The sequence below is a fragment of the Macrosteles quadrilineatus genome, unplaced genomic scaffold (assembly GCF_028750875.1).
Source record: "Macrosteles quadrilineatus isolate MER2022 unplaced genomic scaffold, UCM_ALF_1.0 Scaffold_7__1_contigs__length_78375512, whole genome shotgun sequence".
Lineage (NCBI taxonomy): Eukaryota > Metazoa > Arthropoda > Insecta > Hemiptera > Cicadellidae > Macrosteles > Macrosteles quadrilineatus.
Window position 1 is genome coordinate 64,006,428 of NW_026542600.1, and position 24,343 is coordinate 64,030,770.

Sequence of the window (24,343 nt, forward strand, 5' to 3'; positions counted from 1 at the left end):
ACGCGTTTTTTATCGCACGTCTTAACACATACAAATAATTTTTAGAGAAAAAAAATAACAAACGGGGTAAGTGCAATAGATTCTTAAAAATAATAATCTGCATTTAGTTTACTAAAAGGTGGATAAAGATGTAATCACCCAGATTCAAAAGGCTTGCAAGCGCTCTTCATGGCATGGCACTGTTCAGTGCAATGTTATAGGAACTAGAAAAATCGGTGTTAAGCAACATCGCACTGAGACACGACTGAGAAGTCCAAGCCGAGGTAGACCGCACCCTTAAGCCATAAGTTATTTATCATGAGACTAAAGAGGATTGGGCCTAACAGCGAGCCCTGCCCTGAGGACTGAGGAGGCACCCCATGTTGGACGTCCTTATTGAACATCTTTCTCTGTTGAGCATGAATTTTAATGTTCAGAGGAAAATAAATATTCTTATTGTTATTACAGTATCCATCGACCAACAGATACTGCTAACAAGATGGCACTGATATGGAAGAATGGAATTTTGTTGTATTTTGAACTGTCTGAGGCTATTACAAAATCAGTGTTTATACGGATACTGATCATAGAGGCCTTAGCATTTGGCAAAGTTGAAGTTGAAAGTACCTACCTACCTACTCTTTTTTAGTTGCTATTTGCCATAGGTAGCTCAAACATAAATGTGATTTATTTTCATTGCTCTGTTTTGTGTTTAATAAAGGAGTTAATTCCGAATTATAAGTTTAAATTTATCTGTGATATTACATTTGCACACCTACCGATCCAGCAATGTTCAACTTGAAGGTAAATAAACAACCTAACCTATATTTCTCCTTCGTTATAGTAATTTAGACGTAAGCACAGTTATTTGGGCTTCTTGTCGCATTAATATCAATTTTTGGGGATATTTCAGTTCTGAAGAGCATTAGCATAATATTTTTGCTCAGAATTATCTAGATGGTAACCTCACAATATTGTTACCAGAATAGTTAAGCCTAGGCTAGGCTAGGCCTGTTTCTTTTTAGTCAGGACTTTTTTTTACCTTATAGGGCTACCTGGTCCTCTTCACTATAGTCGTAGAGACTAGGGAATCTTAATATTTTTTGTAATTTTAGTGTTTGGTGTGTATGTACTGAGGCTATTTCTGATTTCTGATGCTATTGTGGGTTCCTTATGGGGCCTATCTTTATTTTGAGCGAGTGTGCTCTTCGAAGAACTTTATGGTTTTTGGAGATTTTATCAGTTTCATATGTTCTGGGAGAGCATTAACACTTTTTCGGTCCCACGATTTGAGGCATTTTACTAACTAAGTTTTTGACAAATTAAGTTAGCGTAATTTAAGTTATGTTGTTGGATATTGAAATTTTTTTGTGTGTTTCTTCTTAAGTTATATCTCTAGCAGTTTTCTCTAAGCTTTGGAGGGTTTAGTTTTAGGAGGTTTAAATCTTCAAGGATGCAAAGGGTTGTTACAGTAGGTAAGATTGTTCTTGATGAAGTATGGTTTACAATGATCTTGTGGTTGTAGATTTTCAATGTTTCTTATGAAATTTTTTGTAGAATTTGGATTGTTTAGATGTAGGTATCAATCCGCTGCTGTTCCCCAGGCAAAACACACCCAAACACAAAACATTCCCAAGCGCAAGTCTCTTTTTAATGTATATCTTTCTATCTTCTCGTAACATTATTTTTGGTCAAATTAACTAAGCATGTTTTATATTATATTTGTATCAAGCATCAAGAAACTCTATACAGTATGTAAAATGGTTATTGACATATAATAAATAAATAAATAAGAGTGATTCGAAAAGAGTGCAGAGAAGGCTAGATATATTCGAAGAGTGTGTGTGTAGTAAGATATTTTTGAAGTGTTTTATCTGATATGGCGAGTAGTTTGACATTTATAAAATTGCTATATGTAGGCCTAACTTAAGCTTCAAGTTAATATGCATTTATTAAGAAATTAAATTAAGTTTAGACTTGTCCCAAATTGTATTGATAGATTAATAGACCAAAACCTTTTTGTTAACACAATAAGCTATGCTTCAGATAATGGCCACCGATTTGAAACTGGAAAATTCTGGACACCCTAGACAATTGGACCTTAACTTAAAATATTTGTGCGTATTTACAAGTCCTAAACAGTCACACTTGTCATAACACTATTTTATTCAAGATAAATGGGAATCATATCTGTTCCCAGCTGCTACACTTACTTACTTACTTACTTAAAATACTCGATCTCTTCATCCTTGACCAACAAAAGTTGGATAGATTGTGTCATTATAGATTACCATACAAAAAACATTATATACATATGCAATTAAAAACTTAACTGACGGATGTGACTTTTATGGGAAGGCGAGAGTGGTTTGTCAAACAGTTCTTTTATTGAATACAAGGGCCTGCTATACTATAACAGGATAAAACCTATACTTACCTATACAGGAATTATGCTATAGGCCTACTATAAAAATGGAGTGTTCCGTTGAAATGTAAAATAAAAAAAAAATAATAAAATAACGCTGCTGGTATATTATAAGATTCCCTGGTTTTAACCTGTCGCCATATTTCGTACAATGTTATAAATAGTCATCAATTTGTTAAAATCCCCCTGTAAACCATGGATTTCCTCCCTCCGTTTATGAGACGGCTGGCCTAAGCAAATAGTCTCTGCCTGTTGATTTAGCAGAAATGAAATCAAAAGTTTAGTTGGTAACTTTAACTTACAACACCAACTCAGAACGTGTGTTCAATTTAAACTTGGTTAGCCTATAAAACATTTTTGAAAATTTGTGACAAAATTTTGGTGACTGAGACAAAGAAAAAGGTATTTACTGAACACAGACTATTCCTGTCTCATGAAAGCTGTTTTAAACACCTTAACTTTGAGGAGAGAACCCAGCATTAACGGAGTTAATTCAGAGATTTGGGGACACGTTTGTATCTTACACTTTGACTCAAATTTATTGGCTGAGACCAACAACAACTACTATAGGTCCATGGATCTGTCAGCAAAGTCCTTGGAGGGTGATCATCATTGCCACATAAAATAAATATTTGAGTAAAATTTGGACTTTGGAAAGAAAAATCACAGGATTAATTTTTCCAAAGTAGTAGGCCTAATCAATCTATTTAATTAGGCTATATATGTTTCATCCAATTTATTAAGGACCTAAAATCTTGTGGGGATGTGATTCAAAGCAAGTAGGGCTACAGTTATAGGTCTACCTCGGAATTCCAGAATCATGTACCGCTAATCACTAATTTAATAGGTTACTCCACACTATTTTCCATTAAATTTTGTACAGATTATAATTATTTTATGCTTTAAATGAGATAAATTATTACAAGTTTTAGTATGCGGTATACATAAACAAGTAAACTACAACAGTTTTCATTTTCTCCATAAGAATAATATGGAAACTTTAAATTACACTTTTTTTTAATTTTCTCTGTGATATTAGGCATACATAGGTGCTTAGTTTATTTTATGGCTACTATAGTTTAATTTTTTAGGTGGAGCACTCGTTCTACAGCTGTTGTGGTGGAAAGTGTTCTGAGTGACTAAGTGGCTATTTACCACTAAAATGACAGAAAACACTAGTACGGCCACAGGGCATCACAATTCCACACAATATGGTTCAAAAGTGATAAGAACTCCATCTTTAAAAAGGGGGAAGTCTGAAGAACCAATGTCTCATAGGGTAAGTTTTTTTTATATGCATAGTTTGTAAAATAAATTGTACACGTTATAAATAAACATTAGTGATAGCTGAATGCGAAGGAGGCCAATAAGAATATTGGTTTGTATCTCTTTCGAGAACAAAGGCCGAGTTACCATCATGGCCATGAGCAGACTGTGAACGTAACGTACTACTGTCGGGGAAATAAATATGTGCACTCGAGTTTGAGCCTAAATATCTCTGAGATGAATTATCCGATTTTGTTGAAACAAAAATTAAATGTAAGCTTGTTTAAATACATTTTACGTGGTAACAATTTAAAAATTTTCCGTTTACCAGAAAAATTTATATAATTGAAAGATCCTAAAAAGTACCGGTTTTTAAGGAACTCTGCACTAACACTGAAGTTTAAAAATTAATTGTAAACAAACCACTGAGCCAATCTTTCTGAAAATTGTATGGCTTATTGGTAGGTTTATTGTTAACATTTCCATGCATTTTAAAATTTTTAGTCACAATAGTTTTTATGCTGCTGTTAATTTTTAAAACCTATGCTAACATCGTTAATAAGACGCTAAAAATTTCGTTCAAAATACCATCGTGTTTGTCGTGACACAAGAAATAACACCAATATGATAGATTTATAATGCGAACAAAGGTGTTTTTTAAACAGATTTATATTTGTAAACAAAAATTTCTCCCGCGACTGGTAGCGGGCCGCCTGGTGTTTGTACGATATTTCCCAGCCGGGTGGGAGCGCGGCGCATCTGCGACGTTGCCGATGTGTATCTGGCCACCACACTGACGAAAGAAACAAATCGCAATAACTATCATCTGTATTTCACCACCGGAAAAATTCCGGCGAGGAGGCATTTTCGAATAGATGTTACCAGTGTAAAAATCTAAGACGAACTGGTTAGCTTGGTTAGTCATCTCTCATAGCGACCATAATTCAAGAAAGCGGGGAGCTAATGTTTACATTCCATTACTCATCGGATATTCCAGCTTAACGCAACACTTCCCGGAAAGGGTGATGACCGCTCCGATTTCTACTCTCAGTTGTATATTTAAAAGTGGCAAATTAAAGAAGCCATAAAATAAATACTGGTGGAAAATATTTACTTGGCATTTAGCTGTTATAATTTTTTAACTAGCTCAATCAACACAAAACAGTTGGCTTGTTGCCTGTAATACAAAATTAATTTTTCATACTACCATAGTTAACTTATTAAAATGTATTTGTTTCATGACTAGTTAATTAGAATATTTTGTTAGTAAATTTATGTTAATAATTTCAAACTAAATATTGATATACACAGTTGTTTGCCGTGAGTGAATACCGATGCAATGTCAGTGTGGTGGGCAGGTACACATCGGCAACGTCGCAGATTCGCCGCGCTCCCGCTCGACTGGGAAATATCGTACAAACACCAGGCGGCCCGCTACCAGTCGCGGGAGAAATTTATGTTTACAAATATAAATCTGTTTAAAAAACACCTTTGTTCGCATTATAAATCTATCATATTGGTGTTCTTTCTTGTGTCACGACAAACACGATGGTATTTTGAACGAAATTTTTAGCGTCTTATTAACGATGTTAGCATAGGTTTTAAAAATTAACAGCAGCATAAAAACTATTGTGTCTAAAAATTTTAAAATGCATGGAAATGTTAACAATAAACCTACCAATAAGCCATACAATTTTCAGAAAGATTGGCTCAGTGGTTTGTTTACAAATAATTTTTAAACTTCAGTGTTAGTGCAGAGTTCCTTAAAAACCGGTACTTTTTAGGATCTTTTAACTATATAAATTTTTCTGGTAAATGGAATATTTTTAAATTGTTACCACGTAAAATGTATTTAAACAAGCTTACATTTAATTTTTGTTTCAACAAAATCGGATTATTCATCTCGGAGATATTTAGGCTCAAACTCGAGTGCACATATTTATTTCCCCGACAGTAGGCCTATGTCAGCGTGTGACAGTGTTGAATGTAAGTTTTTGTGTCGAGTGAGTAGTGAAGTTTTACGACTGGAGACCCACCTAAATTGATTGAGTTGGTCAATTTAGAACCTATTGAAGTAAAAACATTACCCATTGAAATCGTTTGCTATTTTAGTCTTGATGTCCGCATTACTCGAAGAACCAGGTAAACATTTTTCAAATAGGTTCCTTTTTTACAAAGATCATTTCTTATTTTTATCAAGTTTGTTTTTCGTTTGTTTTTTTTTATGAGTGTTACAAACAAAGACATACAGAACCGCGGTGCGATGCTTGGAACTAGAGGGTACTAGGCAGAGGAGTGGTGGGGTGGCCGCCATCTTGGGGAGAGAGGCCTGGTGCACTCCATATGGCCAGTGCCGCCTTTATTTTTAGTCTGTGCTCTGTGATCAAAACATATCCCCTGGCATGACAACTGTGAGATAAAAAAAAAGTTGGCTTCAAAACATTTTTCTTGTTGAATTTTTGCTATTTTGCATTGTAGGGTATATTTTAATTTAAAAAAAAAAATAGTTTGGCTCTAAGTTTTTTTTATGTAGAGTACTTGGTGACTGAGATTTGCTCGGGTCAAATGATTAGAATACTCTGAGGGCATTCTTTGGTCAATTTAGTTGATCTATACGTATACTCAATGGTTATTTTTAGCCTCTATGTGGACCTCAAAACGAAAAAGTGAATCGGTCCTGGGTCCAGGTCTTCCCATTAGACCTGTTAAATCTTATTCCCTATATGACAAGTTCGCCAAAAGGGAATACCGCTGGATACAACTATAAAAGACTAAATAAATAGGTCTACATCACTTTTTGCCCCCCTATACAGAGGTGAACACAACTTTGTACCAGTTTTGTGATAAACCACAACAATGCTATGCTGTCGACGAAGCTACCTCCGCCATCCTCTGCCCATTTTACACACATTCAGTGCAACAATGCAAATATTGCAATAGTGTAAATCACTTTGATTGACGAGCGCCAGCATGAAGAGTGTAGTGATCATTTACTACATAACCTAATACAAGATGCTTTACAATAGGGAATGTTGTGAAATTCTACATGAAATAATTTAGTCAATTCGAAATAAATTAGCGCAAACGTGCTGGCTGATAAATCTAAAAACAGGTATGAGTAAGGTTAGGGTTACAGTACTCCATTTTATCCTCTCATTCATTTCACTATTCAACATTGACCTAATTTGTTACTAATTTTGTGGTATAATATGCTCAATGGTATTAATCTGATTCTTCTTTTCTTTTGCTCTGTGTAAACATTTGTTATAAATATTTCATTTACGATCATGAAATAACCGTGATGGCGGAATGGCATTCCATAAGGCCTACAATATTTTTCAAAGTTTGTAGGCCTATGCATATTTTGACGGTAATAGATTTTTGATGGATATAACACTGGTCTTGCACTTATTTTTTAAGACAAACTTAGTTACACCGTAAGTATAAAGGTGTTTCTTGGTGCCGATTCCGAGATAGAAGTACAGTAGAACTCCGATTATCCGAATCTATTGGGACCAGACCCAATTCGGATAGTAAAAAATTTGGATAGTCGGAGTTTTACAGGAATTCAAGGAATTTCCAAGAAAAATCCTCATTTTCGGTTCTAAATGAACTTTTGATTAATAATAAATTAAATCAGAACATTTTTACAGTTTACAATCCTCATGGCACAAGTGTTCTATACATGTTCTTAAGTTAATAATGTTCCATCAAAGTCCAAAATTACACACTGGCTAAATTTTTTTAAAAATAATTCTTTGATATTTTGTGAAACTTATTATTACTGTAGTTTTACGTTTTTAAAATTGTTGAAATAAGTGATTAGGATAATTGGCAATTCGGTTAATTGAAGTTCTACTGTATTGAGTATTCAAACCTTCTCATATTATATATTGGACATAAACAATTACTCTACAGTATTCATTCTTTAATGAGACTTGGAGATGCGGAAACCCAACAGCTGGTTTTGTTTACCATACCTTTATTACTTTTGTGGAAGATTACATAGTATTGGTCAGTTTACCGACAAACAAATTTTGTGAGACTGGCTTGTTTGCCATAGTACGAAAAAAACAAACGAAAGGAACTTATAAAACCTGATACCGTACACTTGTACAATAATGTTTCTGCCATATGCCCCCATGCCGATGACTCGCACACTCAATCATTTGTGCCGCTCTGTCCATTCACATGAACAAACAATTCACAACCTGTTCATATTGCATGGTTTAACAAATGCCGATTTTATTGTTGTACCCCTTTATTTTACAGTATGATACTGCAGTTAACTATTTTTTTACACATTATGTGTGGGTTTGAAACATGTTCATTCACTTTTGTATTATGTTCTCAGTTTACGTTTCTCAGGAATTAAGTACTGATGATAGAGACTTTTAAGTAATGACAAAGGTAGTGCTTATGGTGCCGAGGGTTTAGAACAAGGGGTAGTCAATTGTCATCACATTTCCTTGAGTACTGTGTTGTGTGCCGATTAAAAAAAGATACCTAATACAGACCTTTTACTAACATCTAATACAGTGGAACATCAATAACTTGAACCTTAATAATTCAAATTTCTTGGTAAAATGTCTAACTTTTTCATAATCCCTTGACATTCTGGTTACTCACAATGTTAAAAGTGCCTTGATAAGTAAAATTGTAACGTTTTAAATCAATAAACCTCTATTACTCAAAGTTTCTTGTTTACGAGTCTCGGTAATTCAAATTTAACCTTTTTAAGAAAAGGTTCTCATGACGTGCCTCATCATATCTCAAATGTTTTTTGCTTTACCGTTCAAGTCAGCTGGGTTTTGATTCTTGTTGGGAAGTGAAAATCTGTCTTCTTTTTTGTTTAGTTATCACTGACGGTTACGTTAGCCTCTTAGTTATTGATGCATGTCTGACGTCATGTCAGACATCTTCTTTATACTTCTTCAGCCGTCAGTCATTATACTTCTTTTCTTCATCTTTGACCAGCAGCTGCTGGATGGATTAAGTCAAGACTAAACTAATAATTAGAACTGTGCATGTAGTCCATTGTCACAAGGAAGATAAAAAATTAAAACCTTTATTAAATATTTAAATCCTACTGATTTGCGGCAGGGTTTATAGCTTTTTGACTTCTCCAAAGAATTCTTTGATGGAGTAAAAGGTGTTCTTTTTCAACTGTTCCACGTACGTCGCACGGAAAAACGGAAAAAAACAGTCTCGCTGGTTAAAAATTACAAGTGTGGCCCCGGCCAAACTGAGCAAGATTTACTGACTTTATATAGTCAGTATACCCAGTCTACCGAAAAATGGCCTACTATGTTCTAAGTATTCAGCAGACTCGATCAGCCTTAGAGCTTTTAGCAGCTACATGTTGGCTATAGTTTGCTAATAGTTGGTTACATGTTGTCAGCTACACGTGAATTTAAATTGTTGATACGAAGGAACAAAGAGTGATTAAGTCAGTTGACGTAGGGTTGAAAAAAAATTTGTAAATCATAAGAAAATGCGAAATTTTGCTGAACATCTTATCAAAGGTTTTTTTTTACCGGGAAAAAAGATAGTTTTAATGAAGATTATAGTAGATATAAAAATGTAGAGTTTAGGCCTACTGATGTAAATGAAGACAGTTTGGAATTATATTTAACCTACCTACATTAACATATTGCTATTAAATGAATACAGTATAAATAATTATTTCAAATTAACTTGTTGGTGCTGCATGTAGTTCTTGAGTAGGTACAAGATGTTTTTCTTACCCACCATGTTTTTCTACTCAAGAACCACAGCCTAAAACCACAAATTAATGAAATATAATATAATTCAAGTTCTTGAAACTGGGATAGAAAAACAAAATATTCCTCATATTTGATTCAATATTTAATCAGTCCAGCTACTTTTTCTTATCGTAGGACTATTGTAGTTTTTTATGTTCTTGACCTGTATTTTTGTTGTGAAATTGGTTAATGCAGTAAAAAAAAGTTAGACTGTTACCTGAAATTACCATTGCTACATAAGAAATACCGCTCAATGTTGCACTACACATTGTTTTGTATTTATGCCAAAAGGGTGCATTGAATATCATTGGCAAAGTGAAAATTCACTTAGCATTCAGTAACCTACATTAAAGTAGCTTGAGCTAGAGTTATAAAGCTTTTAGCATGTAAAATTCTAGATATGAAGGTTGTGACAACATTTAACTGTTAGGGTTCAATACCTCAGTATCTTAAAGGTTTGATTCAACACCTTGATCAAACACAAATAACTCAATGACTCAACATGTTACCCATCCCCTTCAGCCTAGAGATCACAGAAAACATACTACTATAACCCAGAATGCCAACCGCATGGTAAAAAGTAAGTGTTTTGAGAGAGCTTTGCCTGTCAATCGTAGGCAGCGCCACCAGCGTTGCTATGCTGAGTGCATGATGAGTGCGTTAGGTTTAAAATCAGACTCGTTGGTTATATATAGAGACTTAATTGCTTTGAACCTTTTTAAAGGCTTAAGGGGGCTCAAAAAATAGATTACATTCATTGAAGAATTTACGGATGTAACATAGAGCACAAGGGCCTAGGTTTTTAGGATTTTTAGTGATGACAGCAGGCTTACCTGAATGGGAAAGAGTCCAAACTGGCAAAAGATTTCATTTGTATTTAAGCCTAGCCCTTAAGTTGACAAGTTATTCAAAGTGCTGAATGTAGGTTGTCCCTCCATGTTCATAAAAAATAAATGTTTGTTTACTGTATTGCTAACTAAGTGTATTGTGTTACATACTTGCTTATTTAATGATAGTTGATATAAATTTAAAGCACTGTGTATTTTGTCTGATATCGATAACTATTGTCAATGCTTTAACTTCATTAAATTCTTATCAACATTTCCTAGTGTATTGGTTAGCTCATTAATGCAATTCATGTAAAATACATGAACCAGAATGTAATCAATTTGTTTTAAATTTCCCACCTAAGATTTTTTAGACCTAAAAGTTAATATTTTTATTAATCTATTAGAAATTTGAGTGTGAATAATTGATAAACCTCCCTTGCTGCGTAAAAAAAGAAAAATATATAGGCCTAATGGCTATTGACCACATTTAAACTAGTTGAAAATATATTATTGTATATTTTTCATGTGAGTCGAAGATTTATAAAAGGATTAACGGTAGTGACAGAAATATTTAATAACAGAATTAGAAAATTAGCCAACAAAAATTACAAAATCAACTCAAAATATGGATCTTGCCAGGCTTATTTAGGCCACTATGATGGGCTCAGCGTTGTCAGTTTAGTTATGCGCTGATTTGCACTGCCCACTATTGTTTGCTGGCAAACGCCCATCCTATAGTGGCAGTCCTGACATTGTCTTTGCCAATCTACTGGCTTGAATAAGAGATGCCTTTTGTCATTTCACTCTAAATCAGTCTACAGAAATCAAAACAAATATTAACTATAAAATAATTGATAAAGTAATAATAATTCTCTTTTTATGTTGTTAGATTTGGCTACTTGTTGTTTCTCGACCACTATCAGGCTGAATATTTTTACTGCATACATTATGCACACTGATAAAATTTAAGGGGCAGAAATGCCTTAAAATCTGTAAAAACCTGTTTAAGACCTTTGGAATGTTCTCAACTAATGTAATAAAACTATTCTCATTTTTTAAAATTATTATTGACTGTTAGCAGTGAAACTACACCATTTTACTGAACAAATTCAATTAATAATTTCTTAAATGCTAGAATACATTAAATTGCCAACAAAATTTATCAAATAAACATTAACTGTGGTTCTTACTTCTCACAATAATAGGCAATTAATTCATTTAGTTTACAAAAGTGGTTGAGGTTAATCACAAATCAACAAATATACTTGTTTACCTTTCAATATTTAGAAAATTGTCATTTATTAATAAATTACCTTGCTCTAATAGACCCCCCTGAACTGGTCGTTTACTATTTAATTCTGTCCTATATTTTGATATTAATTTGTTCTATTCTTACAATGTTTGTGTCATTATTATGACAACCCACTTTTTCCCTATACAGAGTGTGCCAAAAACTAAGGGTCACTAGTTAGAATCTCGGAATTTTCAAATGTAAACATATGTCATGTCATCCATTATTTTAAAGGTTATTTAATAGACAAACATTTTGGCGAAAACAGAAATTAATTATCTCTTTCCGTTTCAAAAAGGCAGCAGTTTTTTTTATCTATATTTTTTTAATAGGCCTACTCTGTGTTTCCTATACCAATGCATTTAGCCCTTCTTTGGTTGAATTTTCTTAGGTACTCGTTATGAAATTAGCTTTACTGTGATATGCGACAAGTAGGCCTAACGGTTTTTGGAAATATCAAAAATTCCAAAAAAGTTTATTTTTAATATTTGCAAATGCTCATTATTCAAAATGTTCAAATAGCAACATATGTCAAGTGGCACATCATTTTATAGGTTTTAACTCCTAACAACTTTGTAATTTACACTTACTTCGACACTTCGTATCTCTTTCAGTTTTTATGTAAATAACAAAAAACCTAATTTTCCTATATCAAATGAATGATATTTGGGTTTGACGTGGTTTAACACTAAATTAAATGGGGCCTTTAGTGTTAAACCCAAATAACATCATTTGATATTATATTACTTCATCTATGGTCGTGATATACAATACACTTGTCACAATGAATTTTAAGATACATAGGTATATTTGCTTTTCAATTTTCATTTCATATCTCTTAAAGCTATTGACTTACTCAGCCGTTAAATAGTTGATTTGAGGTTTCCTTTTGAATATTGCATTTAGGCATTCAGGTATTTCAAATTAAATTAAAAACTTAGGCAAGTATTTCAATTTAATTGACTTTTTGAATGAACTACCGGTAATCTCATCACTCTCACATCATTATTTTATTATCCTCTTAAATCTTAATAGACCGCATATCTGTAAAAATGCTCTGTATACTTACAAAGTCCACTTAATAAGTATGGGTAAAAAATGTGTAACGTCCCTAAAAACAACGAATCGCTGTCAAGCTCAACTCGGTACTATGGGTCGGGAATAAGTTCACGATGAAATAGATTATCTACATTGATATGAAAAATAAAATATACATTGTGTTATTTGAGACCTAACATAATAATCGAGGGCGAAATTCATTATAATCTGGTAATTAATTCAGAGGATTTCTGTCCGACGCAACGTCAAAGCAATGCAAGGGAGGCCTGCACACTCCAAGTACTGCGGACAGACTGCTAAGTATCATTGTTGGTATTCATCTATTGCAGGGACTTGTGTTGTGGTCGTTGTGATACGTTGTTTTGTTTGCCAAGCGATTACATCCAAATTTTCGTTTTAAAATAATATATATATATGTGTTAGGGAACCACCGTCCCACTTTTGGAATTTATTTTTCCTGGAAAATAGACTAATAATTTTTGACTTTTTCTACTTCTGCCACAAAATGGCAGTTTGAATGTAAAAAACGTAACTACTGACGGATTTGTTGATGCGGCCTTCAAATCAAAATAATACGCCAATGCGATACCTATGGCTTACCACATGGTAATGATGCGGGATACCAAAGATAACATAAATATATGTTGTTATAATTTGTTCAAGCAGGTCTAGTCAAACAACAACGCATCAATAAACTAAATCGTTTGTTTTTAAGCTCTGCAAAATAGTCAATTATCAATTGTCAATTATTTAAGAATGGGACGCCACTATGTGCGTATTTTAACCCAAATATGAGTGAAGGATGAGTGGCGCAATCTTGTAGTCTTTAGTCACTAAAGGCCGACATGTTCCTTAGACACAGCTGTTAATTGATAACATAAATATATGTTGTTATAATTTGTTCAAGCAGGTCTAGCCAAACAACAACGCATCAATAAACTAAATCGTTTGTTTTTAAGCTCTGCAAAATAGTCAATTATAAAATTGTCAATTATTTAAGAATGGGACGCCACTATGTGCGTATTTTAACCCAAATATGAGTGAAGGATGAGTGGCGCGATCTTGTAGTCTTTAGTGACTAAGGCCGACATGTTCCTTAGACACAGCTGTTAATTAATAGCACATACAGAAAATGGCAACTAAGGGACATACAGTTTATAGTGGAGTCCAAACCACGTTTTCCTTGTAATTAACGAATTGGTCTAATTATCAGGATAGTCGTAGTACTCACTAGTGTGGACGTTAATCCACACCAGGGAGCATCGCATACACAGTGCATGCCTATAAATATCCACAATTCGTGACCTCCTAGTAGCTGGATTACAGGAAGACGCCCTCGCTTCAGTCTTAAAAGTAATAGAAGAGTAGAAAAGTAAAAGAAGTTTGGAAATAAATTTAAAAATGATATGTTTTTGGGTAAAAAATGAGGAAACCAATGTTTACCACACAAAACCCCGTATATCTCCGTTTCCATAGTTCGATCATAGCTCTTGAACTCGTTCGAACAAACGTATGTTTACACATTTGTACAAAATTTCATCGAAAACGGACCACTTTTACTCGAGTTAACGCGCTAACGCACACACACAATATGAATTTGAACGGATGGTGTTAGCCTCTGAGGACCTCAACACGAAAAAGTAAATCGGTCCCGGGTCCAGGTATTACCACGAGACCTACGGTATAGCTTACTCTCTATATGGGAAATCGCTAAAATAAAAAAAAATTGAAGCGAAGACAATATTGAGTGGAAGTAAAACAGGTGTCCACTTGGTCCTTGAAGTCACAAAAATGCAATCACTTCGCTGAATTACTATGGAAGATTCTTCAATCGGTACTTTACTTTGGTATTGTACCGACCACACCGATAAATCGATTTCCAAATAAGATTTAATTAGTTTAAATAACAAAATCTTCATAACCTATAACATAGCCGACCCTTAGGTTGGGTTATAATTATTAGATATGGTCGGTATGGTACCAAACAATACGTTCGGGTCACGATCAGGCCAGAAAAATTAAAAAAATAAAATCAAGTAGTCTAATTGCATTGTTTTATCCACCAACAATAAAAACATATATGATATGACAAAGTTTGCCATCACCTACGGTCTTGCGCAAATTTATACTCTCGTCATACTGTAGTTTGTGGGCGCACAGTCGCAGAGGCTTAAAATAAATTGACATTTGGAAATTTTAAATTGACGACTTTTCATTTGGCGACTCGTTGATGGCATTTCAAACTGGTTCTCCCTTTGCAGATCCCACGCGTTTTTCATTTCATAACAGCGTGGATTGTGCTGACGACGTGTGTCAAAATACAAGGGCGCCGCCGCGCAGCTATGACACTTCCCAATGTATCTGAAACACGTGGGACTGGAAGCCAATTGGCCTTGGGGCGCTGTGGCGCTGAGCACTCCTAACAGTTATTCAAATGTCGCCGGTTGATATAAACGGCTATTTACGTATTTTGTGTCTTGAAGTACTGTATTTTGTAACTTGGCAAGGTGGACTATTCATGTTCTGTAGTTTGATCTACGGACAGACAAATAGTTTATGCTTCATCACATTAAAACCTGCAGACAACGAATGTAGCTGCTTTATTACATTTTGTAACAGATTTGTAAAAATACCACGCCGCAGCACACTTGCAGACTAACCGAAAAAAGTAGCAAAATGTTAATAACATAAGTTACTAGTCAAAACAAAATGTTAATAACATTTATTTATACCTTTTGTTAGTAACTTCTATTAATAACATAAAAAGTTGATAACATCATTCGTTAATAACTCTGGCTGTTAAACGTGGCTTTGACAACTTCGGACAGCCGGACGGCGGATACTACGCATCACTCCTACCTGACAAGGGGTTTACAGGGCAAATATGTAAATACTGGATGGTTGCAGATAGTGCTCAACCTAGAAGAGAAAAGAAGAAGAAACAGTACATACTATGCAAAAGTAAAATGATGGAGACAACATAAAAGTTAATGGAGGAAAGAAATATCAAATCCTTCTAAAACAACTTTCCGTGTCCGCAATGGCATAGGCCTAAACACAATCGCTCTTCAGCAACGGAAGACTCGGAAATCACCTTAATTACTTTACACACAACTTAATTACCGACGTAATTATTGTATTGTAGAAGTATTAAGTCTTGGGGAAACCGCATGTGTAAGAAAAGAATCTGGATCTGCAAGACTTTGGATACTGAAAGTAGGGCGTCCTCGGACACTTCGGTGTCGGTGGTCATTATGTTTTATGAAGGTCCTACACAATACAATACCGCACCAGCACAGTGCACGGCTATTAGGCTTGCCCCGCCGGTGGCCATTAAGCTTACTTCAAGTTTTGTAGGCCTATTTGCCTCTTTGGCGACAGTAATAAAATTACAACCACACGTATTACAGTCGAGCCTGTGTGATTCTGCATTTGGTCTAATTTACATTAAATTAGGTGTATGTGTGTCTGTCGTTAACGAAAATACTGTACTACAATGGCTCAATCACTCAAGATTGATTTACCAAGGATTTCACATGCACCAGAATAGTGCCGCTTCGATAGTCTTCACCTAGACCTTTAAAGTATTATGAGTTCGTTTCCATAATCGAACTGGTGAAGCACAGAACTGTAATAAAGTTGAAACTACACTGGGAGGGTTAGTGGTGAATAGTAGTTGACTACACAACACAATACACAACGACGTGGGCATTGGCGGCCCTGCCCCAGTTTATCCACCCAGTAGATGTGATATTTCAACATTATCATGTACTACCTTTAGCAAGAAACACGTGTAAATGGCAGAATAGACTAGTTTTAGACATCTAACAAGCACACTAAAGGCTTTCCTATAGTTGATAATGAAGATATTTGATTTATTGCCTCAAGCGTTATAAAGGAACAAGTTCAAAATACAAATTACAAAATACGGTTGTAATGGTTAAACGGTCATAATTACAAAATATGGTTACATTATACCATCAAATGACATGAGGTCGCTCTGATACTCTGTGTATTTTGTAAATGTGTAATACAACGTTTTAACTTAAAGTGTAGGCTAGTTAACCCGCTTTCTGAATTACTTTTATATTGTATTTCAAATTTAATTGCCCTTGTTAGAAAACTCAAAAGGCAAAACTTCTACCCTTACTCTCGTCACTGTTCGTAACTTGGTACAATAAATATTACATTCGCACAATAAATTATAAGTAAAACTTTAAAATAGGACATTTTCCCACAAGTACATTTATGAGGACTACTCAAATTACTATTTTGGATTTCAATATGCCGTTAAACATAAAATACCTCTGCCGTAGCCAAACCTGTCGACTAAGAGAAATTCGATATGTTAAATTGGTTTTGAATTAAAATATTCCCACAAACGAGTCATATTTATTCCCACTTTTAATAATATCTCATAGCATTAGATTTAACGAGTACCTACTCAGGTTTCCTGTTACGGGGAAGGGAAAAAATTGTATTTTACTGTATGTAAATAGGATAAAATAAATACATTTGTCAAATTTGATCAAAATGCCTATCCATAAACTTAATTAAAATGAGTACTTATGTTTGCTGCTACAAGGAAAGTAATAATAATTGTTGCAGCAAACTTAAGTACTCATTAATAAAATAATACATTTAAATAGGAAATGAATCTTACAATTTTAAAGGGATATTATAGCGGAAATTAATCCAGGTAAATAGAAATTCGTTTCCGGTTTTGCTGCGGCGGAACTTGAGTTTTTAGTTTTTTTTTCGTAGTTCTGCAAATAGTACACATTTCACGGACGACTTTAAACATTACATTTTGCAATCGATCACATTAATGTATGCCACTTGATATCGTTGCAGAAAACTGCAGAAAAAGCTTAATTCTTGTGTCTCGGTCTATTTGAGTATGGAAAGTGGATCAGGTTGACAGTGAGCGGTGTATCCGCCAACCCGCACAATGATAAGCAATAGTACGTCTGCGGCGCGGCGCGGCGGATAGTGTGAATTGGGCGTCGACGGATAAAAGTCACTAGTTCACTGATAACATCGACCCGCCCTCCCGTCAACTCTACAACTTAATACTTACAACTTTGCTCTGTTTGACTTCTTGAAACAATTGTTTGAGATCACACTAATACTAAACGTATTCTAGGCCTACAGCAGAATGTTTTGTCCTACATTCTATGTGGATATGTGGAATCTTTTGTCTGTGTAAAGATCAACGCTTAAAATTTCTGGTCTTGCTCGGGATCGTTTTAAACATTATTTAACACTTGCCTAGAGAGTCACGGCATTGTGTCATAGCTACAGCCATGGTGACTGGAATATAAACCCGGCACCCCGGGGACCCTACATGGGAATAAGAATGGTGAGTTATGCTCTAACGACTGCTGTTATGTCGTATATTCGACAATATACGCATCCCTATAAGCGCATTGAGAAATTGGCCAATCTATGACTTGCCCATCTCGCGTACAAGAAATCAGCTTTTATGTCATCTGCCATTGTAATACGCCAGATGATATATATTTAATTCTCGTTCAATATGATTTGGTAACGTCCCGGGCTACCATCATGAGTAGAAACTACTCCTCGTATCCATCCAATGTCTTAAGAACGATTACATCGTTGACGTAACCTAACCTAACCTAACCTAACCTAACCTAACCTAACCTAACCTAACCTAACCTAACCCAACAAGTTGATGTGACATGGGCTCAGTCATAAAGTGACCGATCGTGGGGATAACTAGACTTCACAACCCAGATAATGTAGCACTGACTTGGACAGATTTCTATTTATACGCACAATACTGATGTTTCTGCTAATAGTTATAATTTTTGTATTTTTTTAGAGCCAATATCTCTTACCAAAAACACCGAATGTCCATCAGCCTTTACCACTGTAATGTACTACCTTTATTTAGTTATATTCATGATTCGTGTACGGTGCGGTGCGTCGACCTAATATCGGAAGTGTAACATTTAAAACTCGATATACATTACATTAGTAGTGTTACTTAAGTTTCGACTAATTAAAGCCATACAGTCTAGCTTAGCTGTTAAACTTTGTTCAAATGCATTAAGTTTCTAATATCCTGAAGATGATATACTGATGGTTTAAACAGTGCCAGTAATACAATAGATAACACGACCAAGGCGCACATAGTGTTTACTAGCTGATTTGTATCTTGCCGTAAACGAGCGCCAGCGGCCTAATTAGCTAGTTTAGTAGGCGAATATAGGTAGCTCATTCAGGACATCGGCTGAATAAACCCAAATATGAATATGTTTTGTGGGTAAAAATGTGATAAATTCAATGGTAAAACCGCCAAACTCTGAACCTAAACAGCAAATAACAAATCCAATATTCCTACACGACGCGACGTCTTAATTCAAAATCACAGAGAAGTAATAAATAATTAATATTCTGTGAATTATTTTTTCCTTTTACAGGACTGCCGTAAATGAAGTTATGCTGAAGAAAAAGTTGTTCAGTGAATGTATAAACACAATTTGATATATCTGATTCATGCTTCGCGTCTCCGTTAACTCCGTGACTGTATTTTCTTCGCCTTACATGCGATGCGACATATAAACATATCCCTAAACTTATCGTGAGTGTTTACAAATCGCACGCGCTCACGTGACACGCGACATTTCAATGTATTGTGTTTGTGCATAGCTGGGTACGAACCAAACGACATTTCTAACTTTAAGAAAGGGACATGAAAAGGTCTATTGATCCCTGATCCTATTGGACAACGTAAGGTACCACAGAAGAACTCACTAACGACACTAACAAGGTAGATAGGATATCTAGAAAGAATTCCTTACTCATGCGACCATTCAAATTTATTTTCCCTACAGTCACCCGACAAAGTTGGCTTCCTTGTACTGTTTATAGTACAGAAAGCTGCTAATTGCTGTATATTTATACTTTGTCGTACGGTTTATACTTTGGCGCACATCAGGATTCCAACGAAACAACACAAAACAGCGTGGTTCTATTATGCACGTAATCCGTGTACGCTTGGAAATATGTTGGCAACACTTAAAGTTAATAATACTATGAGCAGCTGATTGACTATTATAACTACGATTTAACCTGTCATTTCGTGTTTATAGTTTCGGTATTTCTGAACTTTCTGGACTTTTCTTTTAAACGTTTTTAAAACATTCATACGATCTTAATAAACAAGAAAATACCTTTAAAGCATTTTTTAAGGCGCGGAAACCACTTCAAATTACAAAAACATACGGAACTATATTCTCAAGTCGTGGAGCACATTTCTTGCCGAGGAAAAATAGCGGAGTGATACGGACCGCGGGTACTACTTTCTCTAGGACACCTATTTGTGTTGCCAGCTGAACCTAAAAACGTGTTGTATAGTGTTTGAAAGACTAATTATTTATATGCTTTATAGTGACTCTAGGAAAAATATAATGTGTAACACGAGTGCAAAAGGCCTTTGCTGCACACTAGTTACACAAATAACTATTTACATACGCTGAATTCGGTATTGATTTTATCTGAGGAACCTTTTGTGCATTTTGCTAACTTTGGTTGCGAAATTATTGAAGTGTCAATAATGTATAGTTGGTCATTGAAAGGTTCTTTATTACATAATAGCAACTAACCAGAGCAACTATATTGACGTATGTTTTTAAATATTCGTGAGCTCCATTCAATTAGAGCCAGGTTTTACTTCTTGGCTGAAAAGGTAAATAGGTCCGTCATGACAATATTTCGTAAAATGATTATCGATGAGCAAGTTCTTTCTTTCAATTCAAGCTCTCTTGTCGTATAGTAATCCCGCATTATGTGGTTTATAATATCTCGTCTGTAATGTCTATTATTAGTATTCTCAATCTCAATAGTGGTTATATAATATACAGTATCCCCATCTACTTTGACATTGATTTCTTTTGCACGTCCTCTTACACTGTCATTCCTGTGACCGATTCGACAGCGTTTGCAGGCTTCCTATTGTGTTCATAGTAAATGATTCCTTAAATAAAAAATATATCTAAAATACCCTCGTCAATTCCCGAGCACTGGACATTTCAAAATACAAACACACTTGCGAAAAATATATTTATTTAAAATATATATATTTTAACCGCGAAGTAGGGCGAATGTGTTTTTGTTTTGTATCTTGAATTGTTTGGACACAATACATCATGTTTTACCATTAGGAAGTAGAATACGGAAAGGACGTTTAAACCATTCCCAAGACTGTTGCGAAATAGCCTGTTTCCTCATCTCGGATACAAGTGCAAACTCAATTAAACGGCGATTTACGTGTGCACTCGCCATAATGCCAGCATTTAACGTAAACCAGCATTTACTCAAATACAATTGATTTGTTTATGTAGCAGAAATGAAACTCCGGAAGAAATAATATAATTTAATAAAAACAGATTTATAATATAACAATATTTTTATATCTGGGTTTTTAGGGGCTTCTGCCCATACAAGCCCCTAGTAGTATTATAAATTTACAAGTGTCCAGATTCAAAGAAACGTCACAAGCCAATTCGTCACAAGCCGGACAAGTAGTACTGTTACAGTATTTATAAGTAGATTCCTAGGAACAGGAATGATGGTTTGACAGTCCATATCTGGAGCCGCGTTCCTAGTTGCAACATACACAAGGTAGCCAGTGGGGCAGTCGGCCTTGCATCTCTATTTGGCTGTAGGAAGTAAAGTATGCGATACAGCATACAGCGTGTTGTCGATGCCGGTGTTTTTCTGCTCTCGCTTCCTTGCTCGTGTCACAGCTGATTGTTGACTTGATGCTCCTTCCGTGACGCCGCGTCTTGCCTGAAGAAGAGCGACATTTGGATAAACTGTTCCCGAAACTGGTGGTAATCTGCCTGATGAGATAATTAGGTAACCGGTAAAAAACTTAAGGATTTCTGCAATTCCCTCCAGAATAAAACGAATTTCACTTTGCTACGTATTTACTTAAAAATTTATATTTTCAGTTGCGTAATATTGAACACATAGTCGACATAGCAATCGTATTCTTGACATTAAACACATATGTTTATATCATTCCCATTTTGTAGCACTTTTAGTATTTTTGGTGCTAAGTGTGTATTTCTAAGATGAAAGGTTAGGTAAATACATATGAGATTGATATCCAATATACTGCAACTATACTTTCATGAAATAATAATCAATTATATTGTTACCAATGAGAAAGCTACGAGAAACTGTCACTTCATATCAACATAGTTACCGTAATCATCTCAACATAGACATGACAATGCTGTCGAACTTTTTGTCTATTTCTCTCCCAACAAGATCTTTCGTGGATTTCGATCCATTTTGTTTTAAAAGCTCATCCCCCAAACATCTCTGGAAACAGAAACATTCTTAAGAAGAAATCTAGCGCAATCAATCCTTACCCACATGTGTTATTTTCACGATATTTAGATAATTTTGCTCGGTCTACCACTTAATGATTTCACGGTTCCACACGGTGTACTTTTCTTTAATGTCATTTGAATAAAGACTGATTTGTGAATGTGACCGCCGTTTAATTTGGTATCAATATCTCCTACAACCGGTCATTACACTTTGTCGTGTCACATTTGTTATTTAAGCTGTAATTGTATACAAATTATGCCAGTGACAGAATTTTGGACCGAGGAGCTGCCATTAAAGGCCCTAGCGTGGGGCGTCCCGCCTTGCACCTCCCACAATGCATCAGTTTTGACGGATTTTACAAACCCCTTGTACCACTTTTTTATTCTATCAGTTTATTACATGATATACGATTTTTTCACTTTATAATGATACTACCATTTAACACATAAAATTACCAGTTGATCTCGGTTGAGTCTAGTGTGGAAACTGCATTGTCTTATTGCTTTTCTTTATCCGATTTTGGTGAAGAGAGATAGTAAGTGCTGAGATAAATTCGGTTCATATTGGAATTTAGTTTTTTGTTAAAAAGAGTACAATTTATAAATAAAAACACCCACAGGTATTTTAATTTAAAGCTTCTGATGTCAATAGCAATTTACTAAATAGTCTTAATCTAAATGGAAACAAAACACATTAGGAAAGTTATTTCACCAACCATAGAGTAAAATATCTTCAACATGGTTACTTTTTCAGTTTTTCATACACCGCCACAGCAACGGCTTCGTAACTCGAAATAGGAAAACAATCCACTCGGTGCGACAGAGCGCGTTTTAATCACTACGAGTGTAAATTAACGAGTAGTTAAGCGAATGTCCTCCGCAAGTAGTAAATTTCCCGTCGCATTTCATTATAAACTAGGCAAGAATCACAAACAGTGGAGGGGATGTTTGGGAGTGGTTGCCTACACAGGTGTTACTCCCACTAAGGCACTCCCATGGCCAGTGTGGCAGTGTTGTCGGTCCGCGGTCCGCGTCAGTCTGTGAAGTGACGGTGTGCGGAGCGCGTTACGAGCGTTACAGCGGTCACCGTAGTGCGTTATCGCGTTATCGGATATACGTAGACACCACAGCCAGGTGATTACAACACACCACTCACCTTGACACTGTTACAAACTGACAACACTAGTGATAAGCATTTTGACAGGTGCCGACACTTTATTGTGTTTATTATTATTATTCACTCAATTGACCCGTCCAATTTAGTTATTGGGCTATAAACAGTAAATTTTTTTATTTTTTTTATTTTAAAACTAGAAGCTCTTTTCTCATATATTCCCCGTGACAATTTCAAATAAAGATTCAAATAAAGAAAGTAGGTTCTCAAAATATTTCACCTATACCAAAGCTAAATATTTTATGGTTTATGGTGTTTCGTGACTGTATAAATAATCTGTAGTTGAAATGTATCGTTTACTTCAATATTTAGATATGTCTTGGCTGTTCTTTGTAAAACGTTCAAATTTAACATTTATTCGATTGACAATCCAATGCATGGGTTGTAAACAAGCACATTTTAACTTTAAGATGTTCTTGTTAAAAGTATTGAAGATCCTATTTTTGACATTACACTCTTTCTTAGCTAATGTATAATTTATACACAGTCGTCATGATGTTGTCAAAGTGGCTACAGCTGTGAAGTACCACCAGTGATGGTTACTCTGCAGCTCAGTGACTTAGCCGCGGCACAGAGCACAGTCGTCATGATGTTGTCAAAGTGGCTACAGCTGTGAAGTACCACCAGTGATGGTTACTCTGCAGCTCAGTGACTTAGCCGCGGCACAGAGCACAGTCGTCATGATGTTGTCAAAGTGGCTACAGCTGTGAAGTACCACCAGTGATGGTTACTCTGCAGCTCAGTGACTTAGCCGCGGCACAGAGCACAGTCGTCATGATGTTGTCAAAGTGGCTACAGCTGTGAAGTGCCACCAGTAATGGTTACTCTGCAGCTCAGTGACTTAGCCGCGGCACAGAGCACAGTCGTCATGATGTTGTCAAAGTGGCTACAGCTGTGAAGTACCACCAGTGATGGTTACTCTGCAGCTCAGTGACTTAGCCGCGGCACAGAGCACAGTCGTCATGATGTTGTCAAAGTGGCTACAGCTGTGAAGTACCACCAGTAATGGTTACTCTGCAGCTCAGTGACTTAGCCGCGGCACAGAGCACAGTCGTCATGATGTTGTCAAAGTGGCTACAGCTGTGAAGTACCACCAGTGATGGTTACTCTGCAGCTCAGTGACTTAGCCGCGGCACAGAGCACAGTCGTCATGATGTTGTCAAAGTGGCTACAGCTGTGAAGT

At 35.5% G+C, this 24,343-nt stretch overlaps 1 protein-coding gene across 4 annotated transcripts in view; it reads left to right on the forward strand.

Annotated features, from left to right (window-relative positions):
- The first annotated feature begins 595 nt into the window (after positions 1-595).
- LOC128997817 (mitogen-activated protein kinase-binding protein 1) overlaps positions 596-24,343 on the forward strand; it is a 104,089-nt gene continuing 80,341 nt past the window's right edge. For 2 of the 4 annotated variants that reach the window (XM_054423558.1, XM_054423554.1), the window contains exons 1-2: positions 596-783; positions 3,496-3,683. In XM_054423558.1, the coding sequence (XP_054279533.1) occupies positions 3,567-3,683 (117 nt within the window). In that variant the 5' untranslated portion in view covers positions 596-783; positions 3,496-3,566. Of the gene's footprint in view, positions 784-3,495; positions 3,684-23,012; positions 23,121-24,343 lie in introns of those variants that run through there. The other 2 variants (XM_054423556.1, XM_054423555.1) reach the window with 2 other exon arrangements.